At 40.0% G+C, this 21,161-nt stretch overlaps 1 protein-coding gene across 17 annotated transcripts in view; it reads right to left on the reverse strand.

Annotated features, from left to right (window-relative positions):
- PRDM2 (PR/SET domain 2) overlaps nt 1-21,161 on the reverse strand; it is a 126,635-nt gene that overhangs the window by 90,207 nt on the left and 15,267 nt on the right. For 8 of the 17 annotated variants that reach the window (XM_016954481.4, XM_063804936.1, XM_063804953.1 and 5 more), the window contains exons 2-3: nt 3,798-3,915; nt 2,022-2,125 (exon numbers count right to left, since the gene is read on the reverse strand). In XM_016954481.4, the coding sequence (XP_016809970.1) occupies nt 2,022-2,125; nt 3,798-3,915 (222 nt within the window). Of the gene's footprint in view, nt 1-2,021; nt 2,126-3,797; nt 3,916-19,297; nt 19,372-21,161 lie in introns of those variants that run through there. The other 9 variants (XM_063804962.1, XM_063804940.1, XM_063804963.1 and 6 more) reach the window with 3 other exon arrangements.

The following is a 21,161-nucleotide window of genomic DNA, read 5'->3' on the forward strand; positions in this document are numbered from 1 at the left end:
TACATTATAATTGATACTTCCTTTGCCATATACATACTTACACATGTATGTCATAACTATTCACTTTTATTTTAACAGAGCAAAAGGCTTACAGGTTTCTATATCAAATGTATATTTTGTAGTCAGAACTACTTGAATGAGATTTTTTTTAATTGCAGGAAGACAAAAGCCACCCTTGATAAGAACTAGGATTCTTATCAAGGATTTGCAAACTCTAGTAGTACAGTATATAAGAAGTATCTTACATTAATAATGGGATGTTAACAGGTTTATAGAAGAAATTCTAATAAGTCATGGTTCCAAATTTTCAACAACTATCAAGTCATACTATGTATGAATCTCAATGCAAATGAAGCTTAATGTACAAAAAGCACTATTAATAAATTATACAATATGCCCAACAACATCAAGTTGTTACATGGGATAAAATAGGTACTACTAACTTAAGTTTAATATTGATGGCATTTGTTCAAGATTAGTGTTATAAACACAGCACTAGAGAAAGCAGTTTCTGGTTCCTTGACATTATTCTCACTAAACGTAGTGTTAAACCTGGTGAGCCAATTTGTTAGTTTCCCTTGGGAAACATCTAAAATTAAAAATGCAGTTTATTTGGGAGCATAATTTTGTGGTCAAGACATTTTTAATCATGCAGGCATTATCTTTAGTAATTCACATTTTTTGGCCGGGCAGTTTTTCTACAAATACAGAACTCTTACACCTCAAAAGTGGTGAAATAACAGAATGCAATGACTCTTGTGGTAAATCCTCATTTCCTAAGACACCCCCCGTTAATAGTCAGAAGATACATTATAACAAATTCATAAGAAACAAATAACTCAAAATTATTGGGAGAAACTGTCAGATTTTTCAAGTTGGGAAACAGCTTAGAGCATAAAGAAAAATAGCAGCATACCTCAACCATACAAATGCCACAGAACTTCTTGATGAAAAGTGTCCACACACTTCCTAGCCATACTTTATTTTTAGGCTTTTATATGTTAATGTGTGAAAAAAGAGATGTGATTCAGTTTCAGACAATCTGACAGGAATGCTTTTTCTCATCATCCAAAAACTTAACTTGTTTTGAAAAGGAGTCACACCATGGAGCTCCTTTAAGAACTCAGGGGGGCTTCCAGGGGGCACTGACTTGAACTAAATTCATCACAAATGCTGAATTCCTACGCAATACCCCAGGGAACAACAAAAGCAACAATGACAAATTTTATCTTCACAACTATCCTAGGAGATATCTTCTATCTCTATTTTTTTAATTGAGGGTTTTCTAGCCCAGAGGTTATGTCCCCTGCTCCAAGTCATGAAGCTAGAGGTAGGATTTGAACTCAGGCAATGCAATGAAAACCTTAACTGCCTCCCAGTGAGGCAGGAGAGATGCATTCTAGTTCTGCATCTACAGGCCTCCCGGGTGGAGCCCCCCAGGGAAGGAGAGCTCAGCTCTGTCTCCTGACTGCTTCTCCTCTCAAAGGAGTGTGCAGATGCCCTGCTGTCTTCCAGAATTGCTGGGAAAACATGAAATTAATAGATGAAAAACTCCTGAAAAATTACAAGCTCTATATATGTGCCATATGCTAAATATATCCAACTGAATATCCTAGCAACATAGAAATTACTTTCTAAAATATAGAGAAGAACCTAACAGTGCTTTCTTTGCAGCCACCATAGAGTGTCTTTTATGGGGTTTATGTGGCGGCCTGTGAAGTGACAAACCATCAAACAGGAAGTCACAGTCTTAGTTGCAAAGCAAAACACCCTGGACACGGCAATGTAAAACATGGATTTGACATTTATTGTTGAGGACAGCCAAGCAGTTTCAAAATACAAAAGCATATATAAATAGCAGTCTGTATCCAGGGAAACACATTTTCTCTTTAATAAAAATATTCTTGACTTTAAAGAACACATTAAAATGATTGTTTTAAATTCAAAATGTCAAATTCTGAGAGAACAGAATAATTATTTCATAAAACTCTGAAAAACAAAGAATCAGAATTACTTCTTACCTCCCACATGTATACATTATTCTTAACCTGAGATCTTTTTTTCTTATCACCAACAAATGGCCCAAATTTTTTGCCTTTTAAAATTGGTTTAGTGGCCCAGACACCTAGAAAATAAAATCAGTATTTTTATAATGTATCATAGTTATTTTAAAGATTGAAACCATTAAAATCGATTAAGTTTCACAAAACAGTTAAAAGGCTAGACTGCCTAAATCAAGCTAATGTTAAAATAGCCTGAGACCAAGTTAAATTAAGTCAAGTCCTCAATGGGGATTTTTATTTTTCTTCTTTATACTCTTCTGTTCTATAAAGAACCTATATTGTTTTACAATTAGAAAAAAATGTTTTATATACTTTTAAAATGTTTTACATGTAACACTACCCGTACAGTAGGATCACAAATACTTGAATAACACAGTCACAACAACTGAAGAGAAAAAATATTGGAATGGAGTGAAACTACAACTGATTTTTAAACTCCTCTGTCTGCTTGTTTATAAAGTTCAAATTGTCTCTAATGAACCTGACTTGTTCTTATAAAGGGTTAGAAATATAGTTTTATGAATAAATAGTTTTGAAGTTCATTTGCTTAAAGTAGAAAACCCTTTCCTGCCTAACTAAGCTTCCTGAAAACTTAGCTACTGGAACGGCTCACTTTTCAGAGTTTCTAACAGCCAAAATAGCTGTTCATCCACAGTATTCTTAGGGTTGTTTCTATTTACTATGCACTGACCATAACGGAAAGCGATATAATGAGCAAGCAGACAGTAAAATGGCAGGAGTCTGGCCCAGCAGTCAAGGAACTGGCACACAGCATCACTTTAGATCGGTTCCCTCACCTTTTGGCTTCAGTTTCCTCATATACAGAATGGGGGGTAAAGGCTGGGCCAGTCCTATCCTGCTAGGATGTACAAATTCCACTTCTCTGTAAGTCCGCTATGTAAGTCAACATCAGTTGAGCTATAAAATCAACCACTTTCATTTGAACAATATGTTCAAACTGCTCAATGAATAAGTTTCCAATGAGAATTTTTAAAAGCATGTATTAAAATTTTTTCATACATATGTACATATAAATTGGAATATCGGAAGTACATCTAAAAAAAAGAAACAGGGATATAAATATGATATATTCCAAGACTGTATTTTGACTAAAGTTTTACAATTTACTTCCTTAGCTTCTGTCTAAAGATTAGGCCACATAAAAACCAAACACACACGCGCCTGGTTTGTATTCAAGGAGAAATCCCAGCCAGAAGAATTTAGATACACTCACAGCATGTCATTCATTCAAGTATCTACTGAGGGTCCACAAAGTATCTGGTACTGGAGGCACAAAGATACATAAGAAATAAAGGCACTCACAAGCAATAACAGGGCCAAGTGTAAAAATATTACAAAACAATGAAGTGAATATAATGGTACAATCATGCTCCTCATGGTGAAATCAGAGAGAAGGGAACAACACGTTCTGTGGGGTGAGGCTCAGCAGGAGACTCAGAGGAGGAGGACACTCGGGCAAGAGGGATGGGACCTACGTGTGTGTGTGTGTGTGTTTGTGTGTGTGTCTGTTTGTGTGTTCCTGGTTTTATTTTTACAACCCATGTCCAACCTGGATTCTTGACTAGAAAATGCATCAACACCATATAATCTTCTAAGTCAAGGGTAAATTGCTGCTTTTATGGTGCGCTCCCTACCTGACATGCCCCTGCAGGAAGCCTCACTGCCACCTGCTCTTTACTGCCTGACTTGCTCCGTGACAGGAGGAGCACTCACCAATCCGGGTCTTGTCAACAGCAGAAGGGAAAAGCCTCACTTCCTCCGGAAGTCCTCGCAGCACATGTTCGGGTACCTCAGCCAGGGTCTCGGTGGCCGCCACAGGCTCAGTAGTGTTCTGCAAGTCAAGAAATAGAAGGATCACAGCAAAAGAAAGAAAACTCAAATCATGGGGTTTTTTTTTTTTTTCTGGTTCAATAAGCAAGTATGCAAAAATGTAACCGAAACCTGAAGCTGGCAAGACAGACCAAAACGATGATGTCAAGCATTTGAGGAGCTGCTCTGATGCTTGTTTGTAACTGTCCAAAGGAAACCACTGCAACCTTCAAGCATGTCTGTGTTACTCTATTTTGTTCCAGCCACCTGTGGCCATTTCCAAAATATGATCATCTCTGCCACCACACTGCTTTAAACACAAATAGAATCTGGCAGCAAAATATAGCATAAGCTTACTTCTAAATCAAAGGCTACCATCAGTACCTTAGCACATTTAAAAAATAAAAACCAACACTGCCCACTTCAATGAATGCTTTCAGCACACACCACAAAGGCTACTGGGGCCCTCCAACCCTGCCCCACCCATGTTGCCCTCCAGCAACAACCCCTAACTGGATGGGGCTTGAATATTCCACCCCAAAACACGACAACTTATTGTGGTCCCTTACTGCAAGTGCCACCTTTCCAGGAAACAGTAATTTACCACTGTTTACCAAGTCACTAAACAGCAAAGTCACCAGGATATCACAGAGTTGCTAAGAAACAGAGAATTTTTTAAAATTATTTATCAAAGTTTAGGCTGGAATTCATCATAATCTTAAGAAAAGATTACTATTAGATATGTATGTAAGGAACGGAGAGATTTGAGCCAACTGGGAGAATATGACTGTTATTTTCTCATTAACTTTCAAATCAAAGGAACACCAAGGGTCTAGTAACCAGTACACCATATATCCTACGGAGCTGATGTGCATATCATGGCACTGCTAAGAATGATAGGCTTTGTAGTCTGAGTGTGTTTCATTTCACTGCACAGGGAAACACTTCTCCAGGACTTTTAAATGAACCAACACAGGCAAAAGTAAACCCCAAACAAAAAAGATTAATTTTTCCCACAACCAGGAAGCTCTTGTCGTCTTCAAGAATATATGTACCAAGAAAAGAATATCATCCAAACTGGCATACTCTCAGCATTTCAATTTTTGGCTTATTAATTATCAACAGTCTACTTCAAGAGAAATAAATCTCACAGTCATTATAAACATGGTCATCTACTCTCTGGCCTGCTTCAAGCTCGAGAGCCCAAGAGAGGGCATCTAGAGACAGGTTTGTCTCTCGTGCAGAGCCGAGCCAACTGAGCCTCCATTTCAGACACACAAATGCTTTGTTCCTGCTTGATTTACACCTTTGTCCCAACAATATCCCTGAAACATTTTCCAAAACATAAGATAGCCAATTAGCCCCAGAAAATGGTCTTATGGTACTTTTAATTAGCTAAAGTGTGAATAAATTAACCATAGACATTTTTCACTTCTAAATATAGTGTCCTCATTTTTAAATTCTTAATCTATAAGCTGGATTTTTGGAAATGTGAACAATTTATTTCCAAAGAGGGAAAAGGTATTACACTGATAGTTGGCATTGGCATCCTAAGCTACATAATGATTATTTCATAACACTGATAAAGTAAGTGACATTAACAAATATTAGCCAGAGTGATGTCCTATCAGCACTGGCCATTTAGTAAAGTAAAAGGGGATTTTCTTCTTCCGTCTCAGCTGGGACCCTAGGCAAACACTCAGCACCATTTATCCTCCCCAGGAGCACAGCCGCTTTGAAAAGTCACCGTGTCTGCTAACCTAAACGGATACTTCCAGGCACTTTCACAGTAATTCTAATGACAACTTCATATTTACTGAGAATTTCCTCGCTCAAGGCACTGTGCTGTCTTACATGCTGGGTAGAATGTACTCCAAATAGTCCAAGAGACAGGTATTATCAGTGTCTCCCCCTCTCCACACAGAGCAGGGAATTAGAGCTTAGAGACATTGCTTAAAGGGCTCAAAGCCTGGATCTGAATATCTGTCTGATTCAAGTGCCTACAGTCAGTCCTAATCATCAAGGAGTTTTCACTTAAGATTCTGCTTGGAATATCATCTAAGAACCTCTGACCTAAAACTTCCAGATTTCCATGGAAATGTCAGCAGGAGATGGTGCTTAAGGCAGGAATGGTCACTCCCACAAGAAATGTGTAACTTGAGTACAAGTTAGAGATCACATGTATTAAAATTTCTGAAGCGCCCGAGAACATGAAGGACCTCAGCAGAGATGCCATGGGAAAAAGAAATACCAAAAAATCCTATGCATTTGTTTATCTGTTTTAAGTCAACCCATTATTTTTTGTTTTTTTTTTTTCTTTTAAATTACTCCTTTATTCCACATCTTGTCCCACTAGACCCATTGGTTTTCCTTTTGGACTCATACACCCAGCAGAGGAAAGCTTTTTCTGTTATTGTCGTATCCTTCACATTACAAAAAGACCGAACTACAACAGGAGCACCTCAGTTCACAGCAGCACAACCCAGACGCTGGGCAGCCCCAGGGCCCTCCCTCCCTTCTTCCCCATAGCCCCGCTGGACTCTCCATGGCCGTGGCTATGGCTGCAAACTGCCTAGAACATTTCTAGAAAATCAATGATTTGAGAAGTAGAAGGTAGACTCATGGGCTGGACTTCTGAAATAGAACCACCCTCTTTTCTTCCTTGGTTCTCCTTCACAGCTCTTACCACAATTTTAAATGCTTATTTGTATAGCTGTGTGTTTACTGTGTGCCTCCTCTGTAAGACTGCAGTGAAGACAGATGGTGTCTATCTTATTCAGTGTTGTGTTCCCCCAGCTTAGCAGTAGATTTCAAATGTTTGTTGTCACTTAAATACTTGAATGAGTACATGGCTCTTTGTCAGCTAACTTAAAGCTTTTTTTAAAAAGGAGGGATAGAAATAAATGAAAGAGCTGGGTCATCTATCAGGAAGTATCTCCTCCACACGTGCCTGAATTTCTTGAAATTGAGGTAGGTATTCTTCTGGATCAATATAAGAATCCTTTTTTAGAAAATGTGGTATGCCATTAATTCCAAGCAACCAATGTACAAGTGAACCTTAGGAACAAAGGAATGTTTTCAAAAAATTCTCTCCCCCACATACTCATAAACTGGGATCTCTTCTTGGTACATATCCTGACAGAATAAGATGTAATATCCTATCTAAACAGGTTCATCTTGATTCTTACACTAAAGAATCACAATTTGATCCTGGCACTATTTCCCAGATTGATCTTGTCTAAAATAAGTTGCACCATCTACTCTATTTATTTATTTCTATATTTCCAAATCCCTGCTACAGGCCAGGCAAAGTTCTAGGCAGCACGCTTGCCTCAACAAGGCATCACTCTGGTAAGAAATAGAGACAAAATTAAACACATACATACAATGGCTGATGCCCTGTAGAAAACTCAAGCACAAAAAAGGGGACACATGCCTTCTGATCAGTGGCGAATGAAAAAAAAAGAGGGGAACGCCGGGCGTGGTGGCTCACGCCTGTAATCCCAGCACTTTGGAAGGTCAAGGCGGGCAGATTACCTGAGGTCAGGAGTTCGAGACCAGCCTGGCCAAGATGGTGAAACCCCGTCTCTACTAAAAATACAAAAATTAGCTGAGCGTGGTGGCTCATGCCTGTAATCCCAGCTACTCAGGAGGCTGAAGCAAGAGAATTGCTTGAGCCCGGAAGGTGGAGGTTGCAATGAGCCGAGATCGTGCCACTGCACTCCAGCCTGGCTGACAGACCGTCTCAAAAAAAAAAGGAACACAGTCATGGAGTAGGGATGGGGATGCCTCTTCAGACAGAATGCTGAGGCCTCTCTAGAAGTAGAAAGGGAATCTGTGACAATATTGGGGAAACATGTCAGGAAAAGAAAACAGCCAGGACCAAATCACAAATTAAGAGGAAACGCAGTATCCAGGCAAAAAGACCCATGTGTCCAGAGCAGAGAAGGTAGGAGAAGCAGCTAGAACTGAGGCAGGAGGGGCAGGCAGGGGTAAGGCTTCTGAGAAACACTCATCGCCATTCGCTTGTCTACCCAGAATAAGCAGAGTAGAAGTCATCAAGCAGAGAGCAGATCGCAAGCTCCGCAAGGCACCCCAGCTGCTGGCGTCTCCCAGTATGCCCCGTCCTTGCTGCCCCTGAATAGAAGTATGTTCCTGTCTCATGGGTTTTTAACACTGATCACCGTGATATGAAAGAAGCTAAAGAACTTCTCTGCTTCCCTATTAGCTGACCTCAATGAGGACTCATTATTTGACTGCTTAATGAAGTACAGTCTTTAAACATGTATCAATGAACAGATCTGGAACAGTATGTATTAAATTTAACGTGTTAAATTTAAGTCAATTTAATGTCATTTAGTTATTAACTATTAATTGATCTCATTAATCCGATGTTTCCAACTTCCTACCTCAAACTCAAAGAAAGTCACTACTCGCTTCTCTTCCCCCAATTAATCGCCAAAGCCTCTCTCCTTCATTCAGCCCATCCATCAGTCATTAACACATACTCCCTGAGTGTCTGCTCAGAGCTAGCACCATGCTAGGTGGTAAGGATCAAGGACCCCCTCCTCATGAAGCCCACTGGCTAGAGGAAGAACTTCTCTGTTCCTGCTCCCTGAGACAAGAAACCTTGGAGAGATTTTGATTCACGAGTTTTGACCTTGCTGGGGAGCCTCTGAAGGGCCCTTCTACTGCTTTCCTGATACATTTTCTCTGACCCAGGATGACCTTTCCATGCTGGACGGGGTGAGAAGCTTAGGGAATATAACATTTATTCCATCCTCTGGGCCAAGATCTGTGCTAAGCACTTTACATGCATTACCTCATTTAATCATCACAACAGTAACAATCACAACTAACACAGATGGAGCGTTCGAGATGTGTCAGATACAATTGTAAGCACTTATCACCTCATTTAATCTGCACACTACCAATTGCTATAGGCACTTCTATGATCTCCATGTTACAGATGAAACTAAACTTTGCCCATAGTCACAGCCAGCAGATGGCAGAGCTAGGTAATTTCAATCCAAACAATCTCGCTTCAGGGTCTGGATTCTCAAATACTATGCCACAGAGCAGCCCTGCTGAGTAACTTTCCCAAGCTACATAGTTTTGAAGTAGTGGAGCCAAGATAAAATCCAGACAGATTCCAGAGTCTACATTCTAACCACCAACCCAGTGGGGTCTCATACCTGACACCTGAGAATTCCCTTTCTGGGGCCCACAAGGTCAGAGCTATTGCTATAACAACACTAAGATGTTGTCTGCCTTTTTCACTCTCAGATGTGTAGAGTGGAGTTTTCTGGAGGCTATCATGTGTGAAAATGTCATCATTCTGGTGGCTTATGAAATGTGTGATTGTTTAATCTTATGTTTTAAATTTTTCTGATTTATGAATAAGGCCTGTAGTCTAACTAGCATTATTATACCAAATCAATTTCCTAGCTTTCATATTGTACTAAAGCTTTGTAAGATGTTACTGCTAGAAAAGGCTGGGTAAAGAGTACACAGGACTTGGGCCGGGCGCAGTGGCTCATGCCTGTAATCCCAGCACTTTGGGAGGCCGAGGCAGGCAGATCACTTGAGGTCAGGAGTTCAAGACCAACCTGGCCAACATGGTAAAAACCTATCTCTACTAAAAAAACAAAAACTAGCCGGGCGTGGTGGCGCACGCCTGTAATCCCAGCTACTCAGGAGGCTGAGGCAGGTGAATCACTTGAACCCGGGAGGCGGAAGTTGCAGTGAGCCGAGGTTATGCCACTGCACTCCAGCCCGGGGGATAGAGCAAGACTCCTTCTCAAAAATAAATAGAGTACATAGGACTCTCTACAGTATTCTTATAACTTCACGTGGATCTATAACTATTTCAAAATACTTTGTTATAATTTCCAATATGGTAAACATCCATAGATACAACAAACATCATCAAAAAGCTCAAGCTGCTGCTGCACTAAGACCGCCTCCAGTCTTCCATCGTACCTCCCCTCTCAGGGCTAAGAAGACAGGACCGACTCCTAGAGACCAAACCTACGAGAGTGGAGGGAGGCAGGGGGGCTTAATCCAAACATTCATGTCCTACGTTCTCCCCTTCCTGGGCACCTCCCCCACTTCCTGAGTACAACTGTTAACATTAAAAACTACAAGCGTTACAACTATAAGCTTTCTCCCCTCTTCCTCCTCCTTCCTTTTTCTCCCTTTATGCCCTGCAATATCTTTTTCTTCCATACTTTGTTTTATACATTTTCCCTTAAAAATAAGCCATGAACTTTGGGAGGTTGAGATGGGTGGATCACGAGGTCAGGAGATCGAGACCATCCTGGCCAACATGGTGAAACCCCGTCTCTACTAAAAATACAAAAATTAGCTGAGTATGGTGGTGCCTGCCTGTAGTCTCAGCTACTCGGGAGGCTGAGGCAGGAGAATCGCTTGAACCTGGGAGGCGGAGGTTGCAGTGAGCCGAGATCGTGCCACTGCACTCCAGCCTGGGGACAGAGTGAGCCTGTCTCAAAAAAAAAAAAAAAAGCCATGAAAAGGAATTTCTATAACTTTCTACATCAATGTACATGTGAAAAGAGTGTGAGCAGTGTCAAGTATGCAAAGTTAGGGACAAAACATGGCTGTGACATTTGCTTTCCCCAAACAGGCACAAGAGTCTTTATCATTTGAAGGGTTTCACTGCTAATCTCTAAAGGAGAAAAAGCAAAATATACCAGAATAAACTGAGATAAGTTGCAATGGCTTCAGAGTATTAATAAACACAACAACTTACTGTCAATGCCCGTTTAGGCTCCTGCAGGAAATGGAGAAAAAAGCAGAAGAAAGTTCCCAATACTTTAAACCCCAGGGTGGTGAAGCTGAGACCCCAGCAAGGTGAGGTTACCAAAAGGGGCCAATTTGCATTTGTATTCCAGGCCTGGGCTCTACCCAGAGAACACTTTAGCCTCCTAGAAGCTAGTCCCCACTATCCTAACCTAGTAGGATTTCCCCTATGGCTCTGTTACAACACTCTCCACAACTTGCAACAGTGTGCCCTGTGTATTGTGAAAGCCCTTCCTGGTTGGCTTGGTTAATCACCTCTCCAGAGAGGCAAGTTTAGGGCTGTAGACAGGCAGGCTGTGCTTACTCGCCTCGATACAGCCTGGCACAGAGTGCCCAGCTCAGAGCAGTGGTCACTGCGAACGGGCAAACAAATGCCTGGCAATCAACTGCCCAGAGGTCTGGGCACAGAGAGATGGCTGTAAGAGCAGTACAGCCCCAGCTGGCCATGGAGTCCATGGAAGTGGATGAGAGTCCTCGATGGAAAGCAGAGGAGAGAACAGCCGAAAACAAAGCCCTCAGAATGCCCTTATCAAAGAATGAAACGGAAGAAGAAGCACAGCAAATGAGTCCCAGTCCTAGAAGTCATCGCAGAGCCAAAGAGGCACCAAGCACATGGCATCACCAAAGCTGGGGAAGACTCCAGGAAGTGAGGGTGGTCAACAGAGCCAAACCCTGCTGCTGATCCTTCAAAATCTGTCACGTCCAATTCCTTTCTCCAGTTCCCATTGCCACTGACATCTTCCAACCTGAAGTTATTCAGGAATCTCCAATCATCCTGCACATATTAGCAGCAAGTGTCCGTGTGCTGGAGCAGCGCTGCCTGGGGAACGCAGCAACCAAGAGAAGGGGCAGGTCCTGCCCACCTGCACCCCAAGCTAATGTGGCAGACTAGGGGTGTTCAACGTCTCAGTGACCTAAAGAGTGATGTAGGAGAGATAAGGAGGGGACAGTGCAGTGCTTTAGTTAGGATGGCAGGGGGAGGCCTCTCAGAGAAGATGTCACACAGGGACTTGGACTTGAGAGATGAAAATGAGTCATGTATTAAGAACTGAGCAGTCCAGGCAAACATGCCAAGGAGAGAAGGGGCCTGGGCTGTTCAGGAATAAAAAGAGGCCACCACGGCTGCACCAGAATAGAGCCGGGAAGAAAGCAGAGGCAGCCACCACTGGAACATGCAAAACCAAGGCAGGGCAAAGAGCTGGACTCAATTCAGAGAGCGGTGGGATGACACAAGAGGGTTTGGGCAGGAGAGTGACGAGATGGGGTGAGGCTTTCTGGCATCTAGGCTACTCTACATTCAACTTCTCTGAACCTTTTGTCTTCTTGAATAAGCAGTCTACAAAGTATCTGATTCAAAACGCTTTTTAAACTTCCTAAATAAAATCTAGTCGTTGGTCTGCTGGCTTTAGAGACTGTCAACGTTCAAGAGAAGCAAAGAAAATAAGTCACCTGAGGGCTCATCCCCTCCTCTTGTCCAGAAGATTCTAATACAGAATGGGAACGGGTGAGGGTGGGGACAGGGGGTTGGTAAGCAGGAGAAGGAGCTTTCTACTGCCTCCCACTGAGGCTGTTACTGGTGAGACTGAGTTTTAACTTCTCAAACTATCTTCATCCAAAGCAACAAACTGTGGGCTACAGCCTTTCATCTCAGATGGGGTTTGTTCGGTCTACCCATGGATTTAAAAAAAAAAAATTATATTGGAAGAAATCACAGAAAAATCCCCATTTTACTCTTACAGGTCATCCCTGGCCCCTACAGGCATCTGGGTTCCTGGCACACCCTCTGGCCCCTCCTACCCTCACCACATTAGGTCCCCTTGCTACTCTGGGCCTTTCTCAATTTAGGCTTTCACCTGGCCCTCAATTCTTCTGACGATCAATATCCTCCACATCCTTCCAGGTCAAGTTCAAATCCCAGCTCCTCCACGAAAACATTCCCAACAACTCGCAACGACCGCTGGCTTTTCTGATTTCCCAGATGGTGAGCTGCATGTTCTGTAAGGCCTATGGAGAACGGTCCCATAGGGAGGAAAACTGTTGGCGAGGAAATCAATCAGGAGCTTTCTGTAATAGCCCAGAGAAGGGATGTTTGGGTCTGAATTCAAGCAGTAATAGTAATTAAATTATTTTACAGGACAGAATCAGGACATGGTTACCGGCTGAAAAATAACAGTAATAAATAATAATTTACGGTGTTTCCTATGTCAGGCACTAGCCTAAGGGCTTTACATCTAGAAACTCATTTACTATTGACTGCAACCATACGGGGTGGGCACCATTACTGTCCCCATTTAACAGATAAGAAAGTGAACACGAATAAGCCGAGGACTTGCCCAAGGTCACACAGCTGGAATGACATTGCCAGAACTGACTAAGGAGAGTGAGTTAGAGGGCATCAAAGGAGAGGCAGAGAAAAACAGTCCCACAGCTTTTTTCTCTGCCGAAGTGTTACTATCCTAACATAAGAGGAAAGGCTTCTTGCCACAAGCTCATTCCAGTGACTTAAGGAAATGCTATTCAGGTTGTTAATTTTTTTTTGAATTTCACAAATAATATTTTCATTCAGAAAGACAAGGTCCCAGATTTTCTAAAATTTGCTAATTTATCTAGTAGAATACATGATTCAAAATGAGATTTCAAGTGCTACCACTATTCATTCAACATGCTAATTTCCCAAACTACACATTTATTAATTGAGGTTTAAGTCAAAACAGATAGCAACCACCTTACTTAGAAGTCTTTTTTTAAAGTGAAAAAATCAGATTCATATTTATAATTATCTATAAAAAATATACTTCTATATTAAGAATATGATAAAACAGTGAAAGTGGTTTCAACTTTTTATATCATATATATTTTTAGAATTAGAAAAAAGGGGGAGAGATAACTAAGATGAAAGATAGAAAGCCATCCCAGGGTTTCGCTAACTCTTTGGAGTTAAGATTATGAATAGACATATCTACATGGTCAGATGGTCTCCCATAAAACAGCTCCTGTAAAGAAATGAACTACTGATACATGCAACGATATGGCTGAATCTCAGAAACAGTATAAAGACCAAAATGAGACAAACACCAAAGGGCAAGGACTATATGTATTCCACTCCTATGAAACCCCAGAATAGGAAAAACCAATGTGTAGGAACAGAAAGCCGATCAGTAGTGACCTTGGGCAGGGAAAGACTAACTTCAGAGCAGTAGAAAAGAACTTTTTGGGGTGACAGACATGTCCTATGACTCGACAGCGGTGATAGTTACACGGGTGTGAAACTTGTACTATACAGTTAAAACAGTTACCTTTTACTGTATGCAGATTATACCTCAAAGTTGAGTTTTAAAGTCAAATAACAGGTCAATAAATCCTAAATTCTCATCTTTAAATCATGTTAAAATGAAACTTTAATGCACAAGAAAATATTTCCGATTGTATTCACTTTCTTATCTGTTAAATAGGGATAGTAATGGTGCCCAGCCCATGTGGTTGCAGTCAATAGTAAATGACTTGCTGAACGGAAAGCACTTAGGCTAGTGCCTGACATATACGAAACACGGTAAGTTACTATTTTTTATTATTATTATTTTCAACCAGTAACCAAGTCCTGATTCTGCCCTGTAGAATAGTTTCATTAATTGTATTTATTAAGAATTTTTTAACTCAACTCTAACAGCCCTCTCCTCAAAACCCTCCAAAGGTTCCCCACCTCACTGGCAAAGTCTACTCTGTCCTTCTGGCGACCCCAGAGCTGAGCCCACACTTCTTTGACCATTTACTCCACCCTCCTCAGGTCTGCTCCAGGTACGTGAACCACAGAACCAACCTCCTCCACTCTCCCTACCCAGCCCTTCTCTCCATACTCTTTAGACAAACGTTGACTGTAATCAGCAAGGTAACTCTGCTCTACAGCATAACATTGGCATTGGCTGCTGTTACATAAAGCTGCATGTACCATCTTACATGGTCAACACATACTCATGTTTTTATTTTTAAAAGTATATAAGAATAAGCAAATTTTATTAGTGTCTCATTTAAATTTATATAAGTAACTCCTTTTACATGCTTTGCCCAGAGAATTATCAGCAAGTATTATATCAGTTTAATCTATTTAATTAAAGCACCTAGTTTCAAATATTGACTTGATCAAAACTAACTGGAAAGTGGCAGCAATACATGACGGAATAGATTAGACCAATTTTCCTTAATATTAAGAACAATTTATAGTATATTCATACTAAAATATATATTATTGCTACAATAGACTAATAATAATCACCAAAGTAACTGTTACAAGCAAAAAACAGCTTAGAATCATACCATATTAAAATCGCTAAAATTCTACGAACCCATCTTTGTATAGATTTGCAAACAAGAATCTAAGCTACTATGCTGGAACAAACGATGGGAAAAAAAAATCAAACAAGCTTCAGTTTACTGAAATGGCATTAAATTATATTTGGTTAAGAAATGAGCAGGACTGCTGTAACAATAAACAGATGAAAACACAAACCGAGAAATGCTTATACACCATTTTTTAAAAAGAACAGGAGTCAAATTAGTTCTGAAATACAAAAAAGTACCCTCTTTCAAAAAGCTGTCAGGTCCATCAAGTCGTCCAACTGAAGAAACTGTCCTAAAGCATGGTGTTAATCTCAGTAGTGAGCACACGTTATCACCACACTCTTGCTCCCTTACAATCCAGTCTCCACAGCACAGTGGGGAGGACATCTTAAACATGAAAATCAGCCTGTGTCACTGTCCCGTAGCCCTAAAGGCCCTATAAACCTTGCCTCTCACACCAATGTCCTCTTATCCCAGAGCCCCTGATAGGGCCAAGCTCCAGACCATAGCTTGCTCTCCGTTTCATGAACTACCAAGCTCATTTCCACTCCAGGGTCTTTGTACTACTGTGTGTTCACTCTGCCTGGAATTTTCTTTTTCCAGATCTTCATGTGTCTATCTGGTTCCCGGTTATTACCTAAGTTTCAGTTCTACTAGCAATCACCTCCACAGAGTAGCCTTCTCTGACCATGTAATCCAAAGACCTTCTTTCACCTCTACCCAACATCCTTTATAACAAGATCTTGTTTAATTGTCTTCACAGCACTTTTCACTATCTGAAATTACCTTGCTTGTCTTCCTGCTTTTTAACTGTCTCCCTCTTGGAGTATGTTACTGGCAGAGCCCTTGCCCACCTAGTTCACTGCAGAACCCACAACATGCTGGGATACAGTCTGTGCACGATGAATGAGGGAAGGAATGAATGAATTTTAGGGACAACTGAGATAATGGAACCATTCCTGAGATAAAGCCATTCCTAGATAAGTCTAGGAAAATAAGAAGGAAAACAGTGGAACATCTCAAAAGTTAAGTATCAGGATGGGTGTGGAACGTTAATGAAGCAAGTAGGATACCTACGATCTGAGAATGGAGAGAAGGGAGCATGGAGAGCCAGGGGAGGAGGCACAATGACTACTGCTCTCGCTGCCACCCAGGCATGGGCTCAAGTGGAAGGATCGAAGACTCACATGCAAAGCAAGCTGGGCTCTAATTGAGAGGTTAAGAGATATTAAGAAAGGGGTGAGTTTTGAGTGAAGAACAGAAGGGAAGAGAAAGAAAGCAAAGAATATGTAGGTCGGGGAGCTTTGTGAGAGCTGGGCTCAGAGGGAGCTATCACACTAGGACCGACTTGGAACACACTGATACAACTGAGCGCAACAGTCCAGAATGCCGCCTCAATAGTCAGTGCTGAAAGTACTGGCAGGCTGTGGACTCTATTGCTTCTTCTAAAGGAATCAATAACAAACAATATGATATGCCCATGACGAGGATCCTGCAGTCCCTGAAACTCAACTGTCAGGCATATATCAACAAATTATTCTATGCTATTGTCTTTGAGACCATACCCATCATAAGAAACAGAACTGACAACTAAAACCCATCAAAGCAATGCTGATCCGTTCCCGGGGAGAATAACCTAACCCTAAAATAACCATCAGGATTTTATTTATAAGTCAATCTTCTTCAAGTTCAAACTTTTTTATATCCGAATTTTGTTGTGTGGTTATTTTTCAGTTTTTCAAGCATTTACTGCTCATTTTCACTGTCTGAAAATGACAGCAATAAATACGAGAAGGGAAAACTGTAAATTATCCTGAAATAAGTCTTAACCCTGAAGAATGACTGGGGTGATTGTTGAAAAACACTGATAGATTTTATGCCATAACAATTGGGTCTAAACAGCATATAACTAATATTCTTCTAGTAATGAAAATATAACAAAAGATGCTAAAAATTTTACTCATAAAAAGTGGGCAATTTTTATAATCCAAATAAAAGCTTCATTACTACCAGACCATTTAAATTACACCCAAATCAGAAATGTGTTAACCATTAGAAACATAAGAGGACACTTTTCCACTGATACTTGGCATTTGGGATCAAAGGCGGTCTTCTGCAGATCTGATATTAAACCTTGTCAAAAGCAAAATGAAATTGTAAAAGAGCCAAAAAAAAAAAAAGTAGTAGTTATTGCTGCCACTTTTTGACTGGCAAGCAGACTTTTTTAAACACAAGTTTGATATAATTGAAATATAAAGCAAAAGTTTGAAGTGTCAAGTCTAATTCACTAGAAATATTACAAGTCTAATACTGTACAAGAATTAAGGCATAATTAATCCTAAGGTTAAAGATGCAGACATATCAAATAAATGATTTCTGAACAGCGATGCAACAAGAACAATATTAACACTTAGATTCCACTTTGGAAGAACTCACAACCATTCTAACGCAGGATCAAGACTCCTCCAACAAAACAGTTCCTAGACTGCAGAGAACTGAGCTCCTTTGGGTGACCAGGTTCGTATTAAGAATCAATCTTAAAATAGGAAAATAAATGAAATCTATGAAATATATATGAGTATAACTTTGATGGACGATGACTGTGAAAATCCACTCTGTTCTCTTTTCCCTCCCCCATCTCACCATTTCAAAAATAATTTGCCTTCAAAAGCATGTCAATAAATCTGCAAGTTTTAAAATAATAGAAAGCATGTGCCCCATGTGTTCGCCAGATTCGTTTTTTATGATATATGTCCTCTGCATTAAAATAAACATGTCTGATAAAGAAAGTAATGAAATCAAAAGAATCCAAAAATTTCACATCTCTCAATGCAGCACAGGACTGAATGTATTAAACTTGGCCCAGCTAATTAAATTGAACTTGTGATCTCTAGGTAGAGTCACCTGTACATGAAAAAAAGGTGTCTAAAGTTTCAGTTGATGAGGGATACAAAATGTTTTCAAGTCTGAGAGTTTTAAACTAAGGACTAAAAAAAAAATTACATACTTCATATTTTGGGTTTTGTCCTTCATATTTTAAAAGTAAGTGCTTATGAACATTTTAAAAAGAAAACATTTCTGACACCCACGTATTTCTGTAACTACAAGAGAGATGATATTGAAACCAGAAAATAAGAATCCTACTCTAGAATATATTATTAGATCCACATAACTGGCTCTACTTATCAGAACACCCTTGAGGCTATGAAAATATCCATAGCAGAATAATTTAATCACCAGGTAATCCCACATCTCCTGTAAAGAGAAACACAACTTACATTTCAATATTTGCCCTCTTGTTTTTATTCTGAGAACAGGTTTTTCAAGGACAAATGCTTAAAGTTTCTTCTTTGATCATTTGCAGTCTCTATAAATAACTTTTAATCCTCTCTTTTTTTATTTTTTTATTATTATACTTTAAGTTTTAGGGTACATGTGCACATTGTGCAGGTTAGTTACATACGTATACATGTGCCATGCTGGTGTGCTGCACCCACTAACTCGTCATCTAGCATTAGGTATATCTCCCAATGCTATCCCTCCCCCCTCCCTCCACCCCACAACAGTCCCCAGAGCGTGATGTTCCCCTTCCTGTGTCCATGTGATCTCATTGTTCAATTCCCACCTATGAGTGAGAATATGCGGTGTTTGGTTTTTTGTTCTTGTGATAGTTTACTGAGAATGATGATTTCCGATTTCATCCATGTCCCTACAAAGGACATGAACTCATCATTTTTTATGGCTGCACAGTATTCCATGGTGTATATGTGCCACATTTGCTTAATCCAGTCTATCATTGTTGGACATTTGGGTTGGTTCCAAGTCTTTGCTATTGTGAATAATGCCGCAATAAACATAGGTGTGCATGTGTCTTTTAACGAACAAATAATCACAAAATAAAAAACGCTAAAAATGAAAGCTTAATAAGCTTCAAAACAAACACACACACAAAAAAACTCACACTAGAGTGTGGCAAGGGAGAGGTCAAAAAGAAAGTCTTAATGAAAATCCCTAAGAATGAGTCCTCTCCTCAGGGAACCACAGAAACGCCAACCCACGCCCAAACAATGCACATTCCACTGCACGAACAAATGCACGGTATGAACGCAATGAACTAATTAATGGTATTAAGAAACAAAAATGAGAATCCAGGAGAAATGAATGTGTGTGCTACTATCTTGTAAAAATCAAGAGCTGGTCTAACATCTAGGTCATGTATTTGTATAAATTCTGATTTTTAAACTCACCTGATTCATTTTCAATTCCTGTTGTGTTCTGTAAAGATACACACAACAAAGAAACTTCTTTGATTACATGAACCCTAAAAAGAAAAACAGACAATTGTAATATGTACCTGCCTACAAATTTACAGGGATTTAAAACCACATACAGAACTGTAGAGTTTGCTGAAAGGGCTATTTATAAAGCAACTCTATGCCAAATCAACTTCAATCTATGCTGAGAGCTTCCTTGTCAGATTTATTATCTCCAGTAAAATAGATTTCTTACTACTCTTTGCTAGGACTTCACTGTACTCTACAACTGAAAGCGGACTCATTAGGAGGACATCAAATCTTTGCTTTGGAACTGCATCATTCCTAAGAAGAAATAAATTAGCTTTCTTAATAGAAATACAAAGCATTATTGAGTACCTTATTATGCAATATAAGTGTCTTTTTCTTTTACCAATACTGTGTTGTACGTAAACACCATTAGACCCCATTACATTATTCTGTTTTTCAAGTTCCTGAATTAGAAAGTTGAATTTACTAACATTGGTCACCAGGAGTTCTCTCTGAGGAAAAGAACAAAAAACTGGCAGTAAAATACAAATGTTTTAATAAAAGATGTTGGGAAACAGCTACATTGTCCCTTTAAAAACCCATGTTCCATGTATTCATAGTATAGTAAAATAAAAAGACAAAATTATTTCTTGTAAATGCATATGACATACTTGTTTCTAAATAATAATCTCTGAAAATGGTCCTTTCTGCAACGTATGCCTTGAGTCATTTGATGTAATTCATAATATATTAAATCATGACACTTTAAGTAGAACTTCCACTGTAAGGTTCTAAACATTTCCCACGTTTACATACACACACCATTAGGCATAATTCTCCTATTTCTTTATGCACTTGCTTATAACTTATCTTTCCTTCCTTGACCCACAAGCCTCTGCTTACATTGTAACATTATGTTCTAATTGTTAATAACGCAAAGAATACATAATTTAGTGACATTCTTCCTACTGCCTACCCACTGTTTTGACATTTTACCCTTGTTTTTTAATAAGGTAGTTGGATTTTTCTTTCCTTTTCTTGATCTATTTAACCACTCACCTGATCACCCTTAACCACCAAAGGCACTATATTTAAGTTAGGGCCTGGCCATCTGAACTACTTTTATTCATAATTGGCATAAGGATGTATTCCATGAGATTGCATCTTGTTAGACAGCTCACTGCTAGCCAAACCAATATAAACTCTTGGTAAGCAAGTACTCAGGAAAAAAAAAAAAAAAAGCCAGAGAATTGCAAGTTAAACCATGAAGTCCATTCCTTTACATTTTAATACTGAGCATCTTTCTCATCTATATTTACATGTCCTGCCTTAGTAAACATCACATATTGAACATAATCAACCCTCTTCTCTAAGACGTAAGATTGTTATCAAGTTAAAAATGTATATTTTGGGCCGGGCACAGTGGCTCACGCCTGTAATCCCAGCACTTGGGAGGCCAAGGCAGGTGGATCACGAGGTCAGGAGATCGAGACCATCCTGGCTAACACAGTGAAACCCCGTCTCTACTAAAAAATACAAAAAATTAGCCGGGTGTGGTGGCGGGCGCCTGTAGTCCCAGCTACTCGGGAGGCTGAGGCAGGAGAATGGCATGAACCCGGGAGGCGGAGCTTGCAGTGAGCCGAGATCGTGCCACTGCACTCCAGCCTGGGTGACAGAGCGAGACTCCGTCTCAAAAAAAAAAAAAAAAATGTATATTTTGGTATTAAACAGTGATGAGGTTAGTGATCCCTCAGATGTGCACACCTGACCCTCGACCAGAAACGCCTACTGACTACTATCCAGTTCCACGTGGTGGCCCTGCATGACA

The sequence above is a fragment of the Pan troglodytes genome, chromosome 1, assembly GCF_028858775.2.
Source record: "Pan troglodytes isolate AG18354 chromosome 1, NHGRI_mPanTro3-v2.0_pri, whole genome shotgun sequence".
Taxonomy (NCBI): domain Eukaryota; kingdom Metazoa; phylum Chordata; class Mammalia; order Primates; family Hominidae; genus Pan; species Pan troglodytes.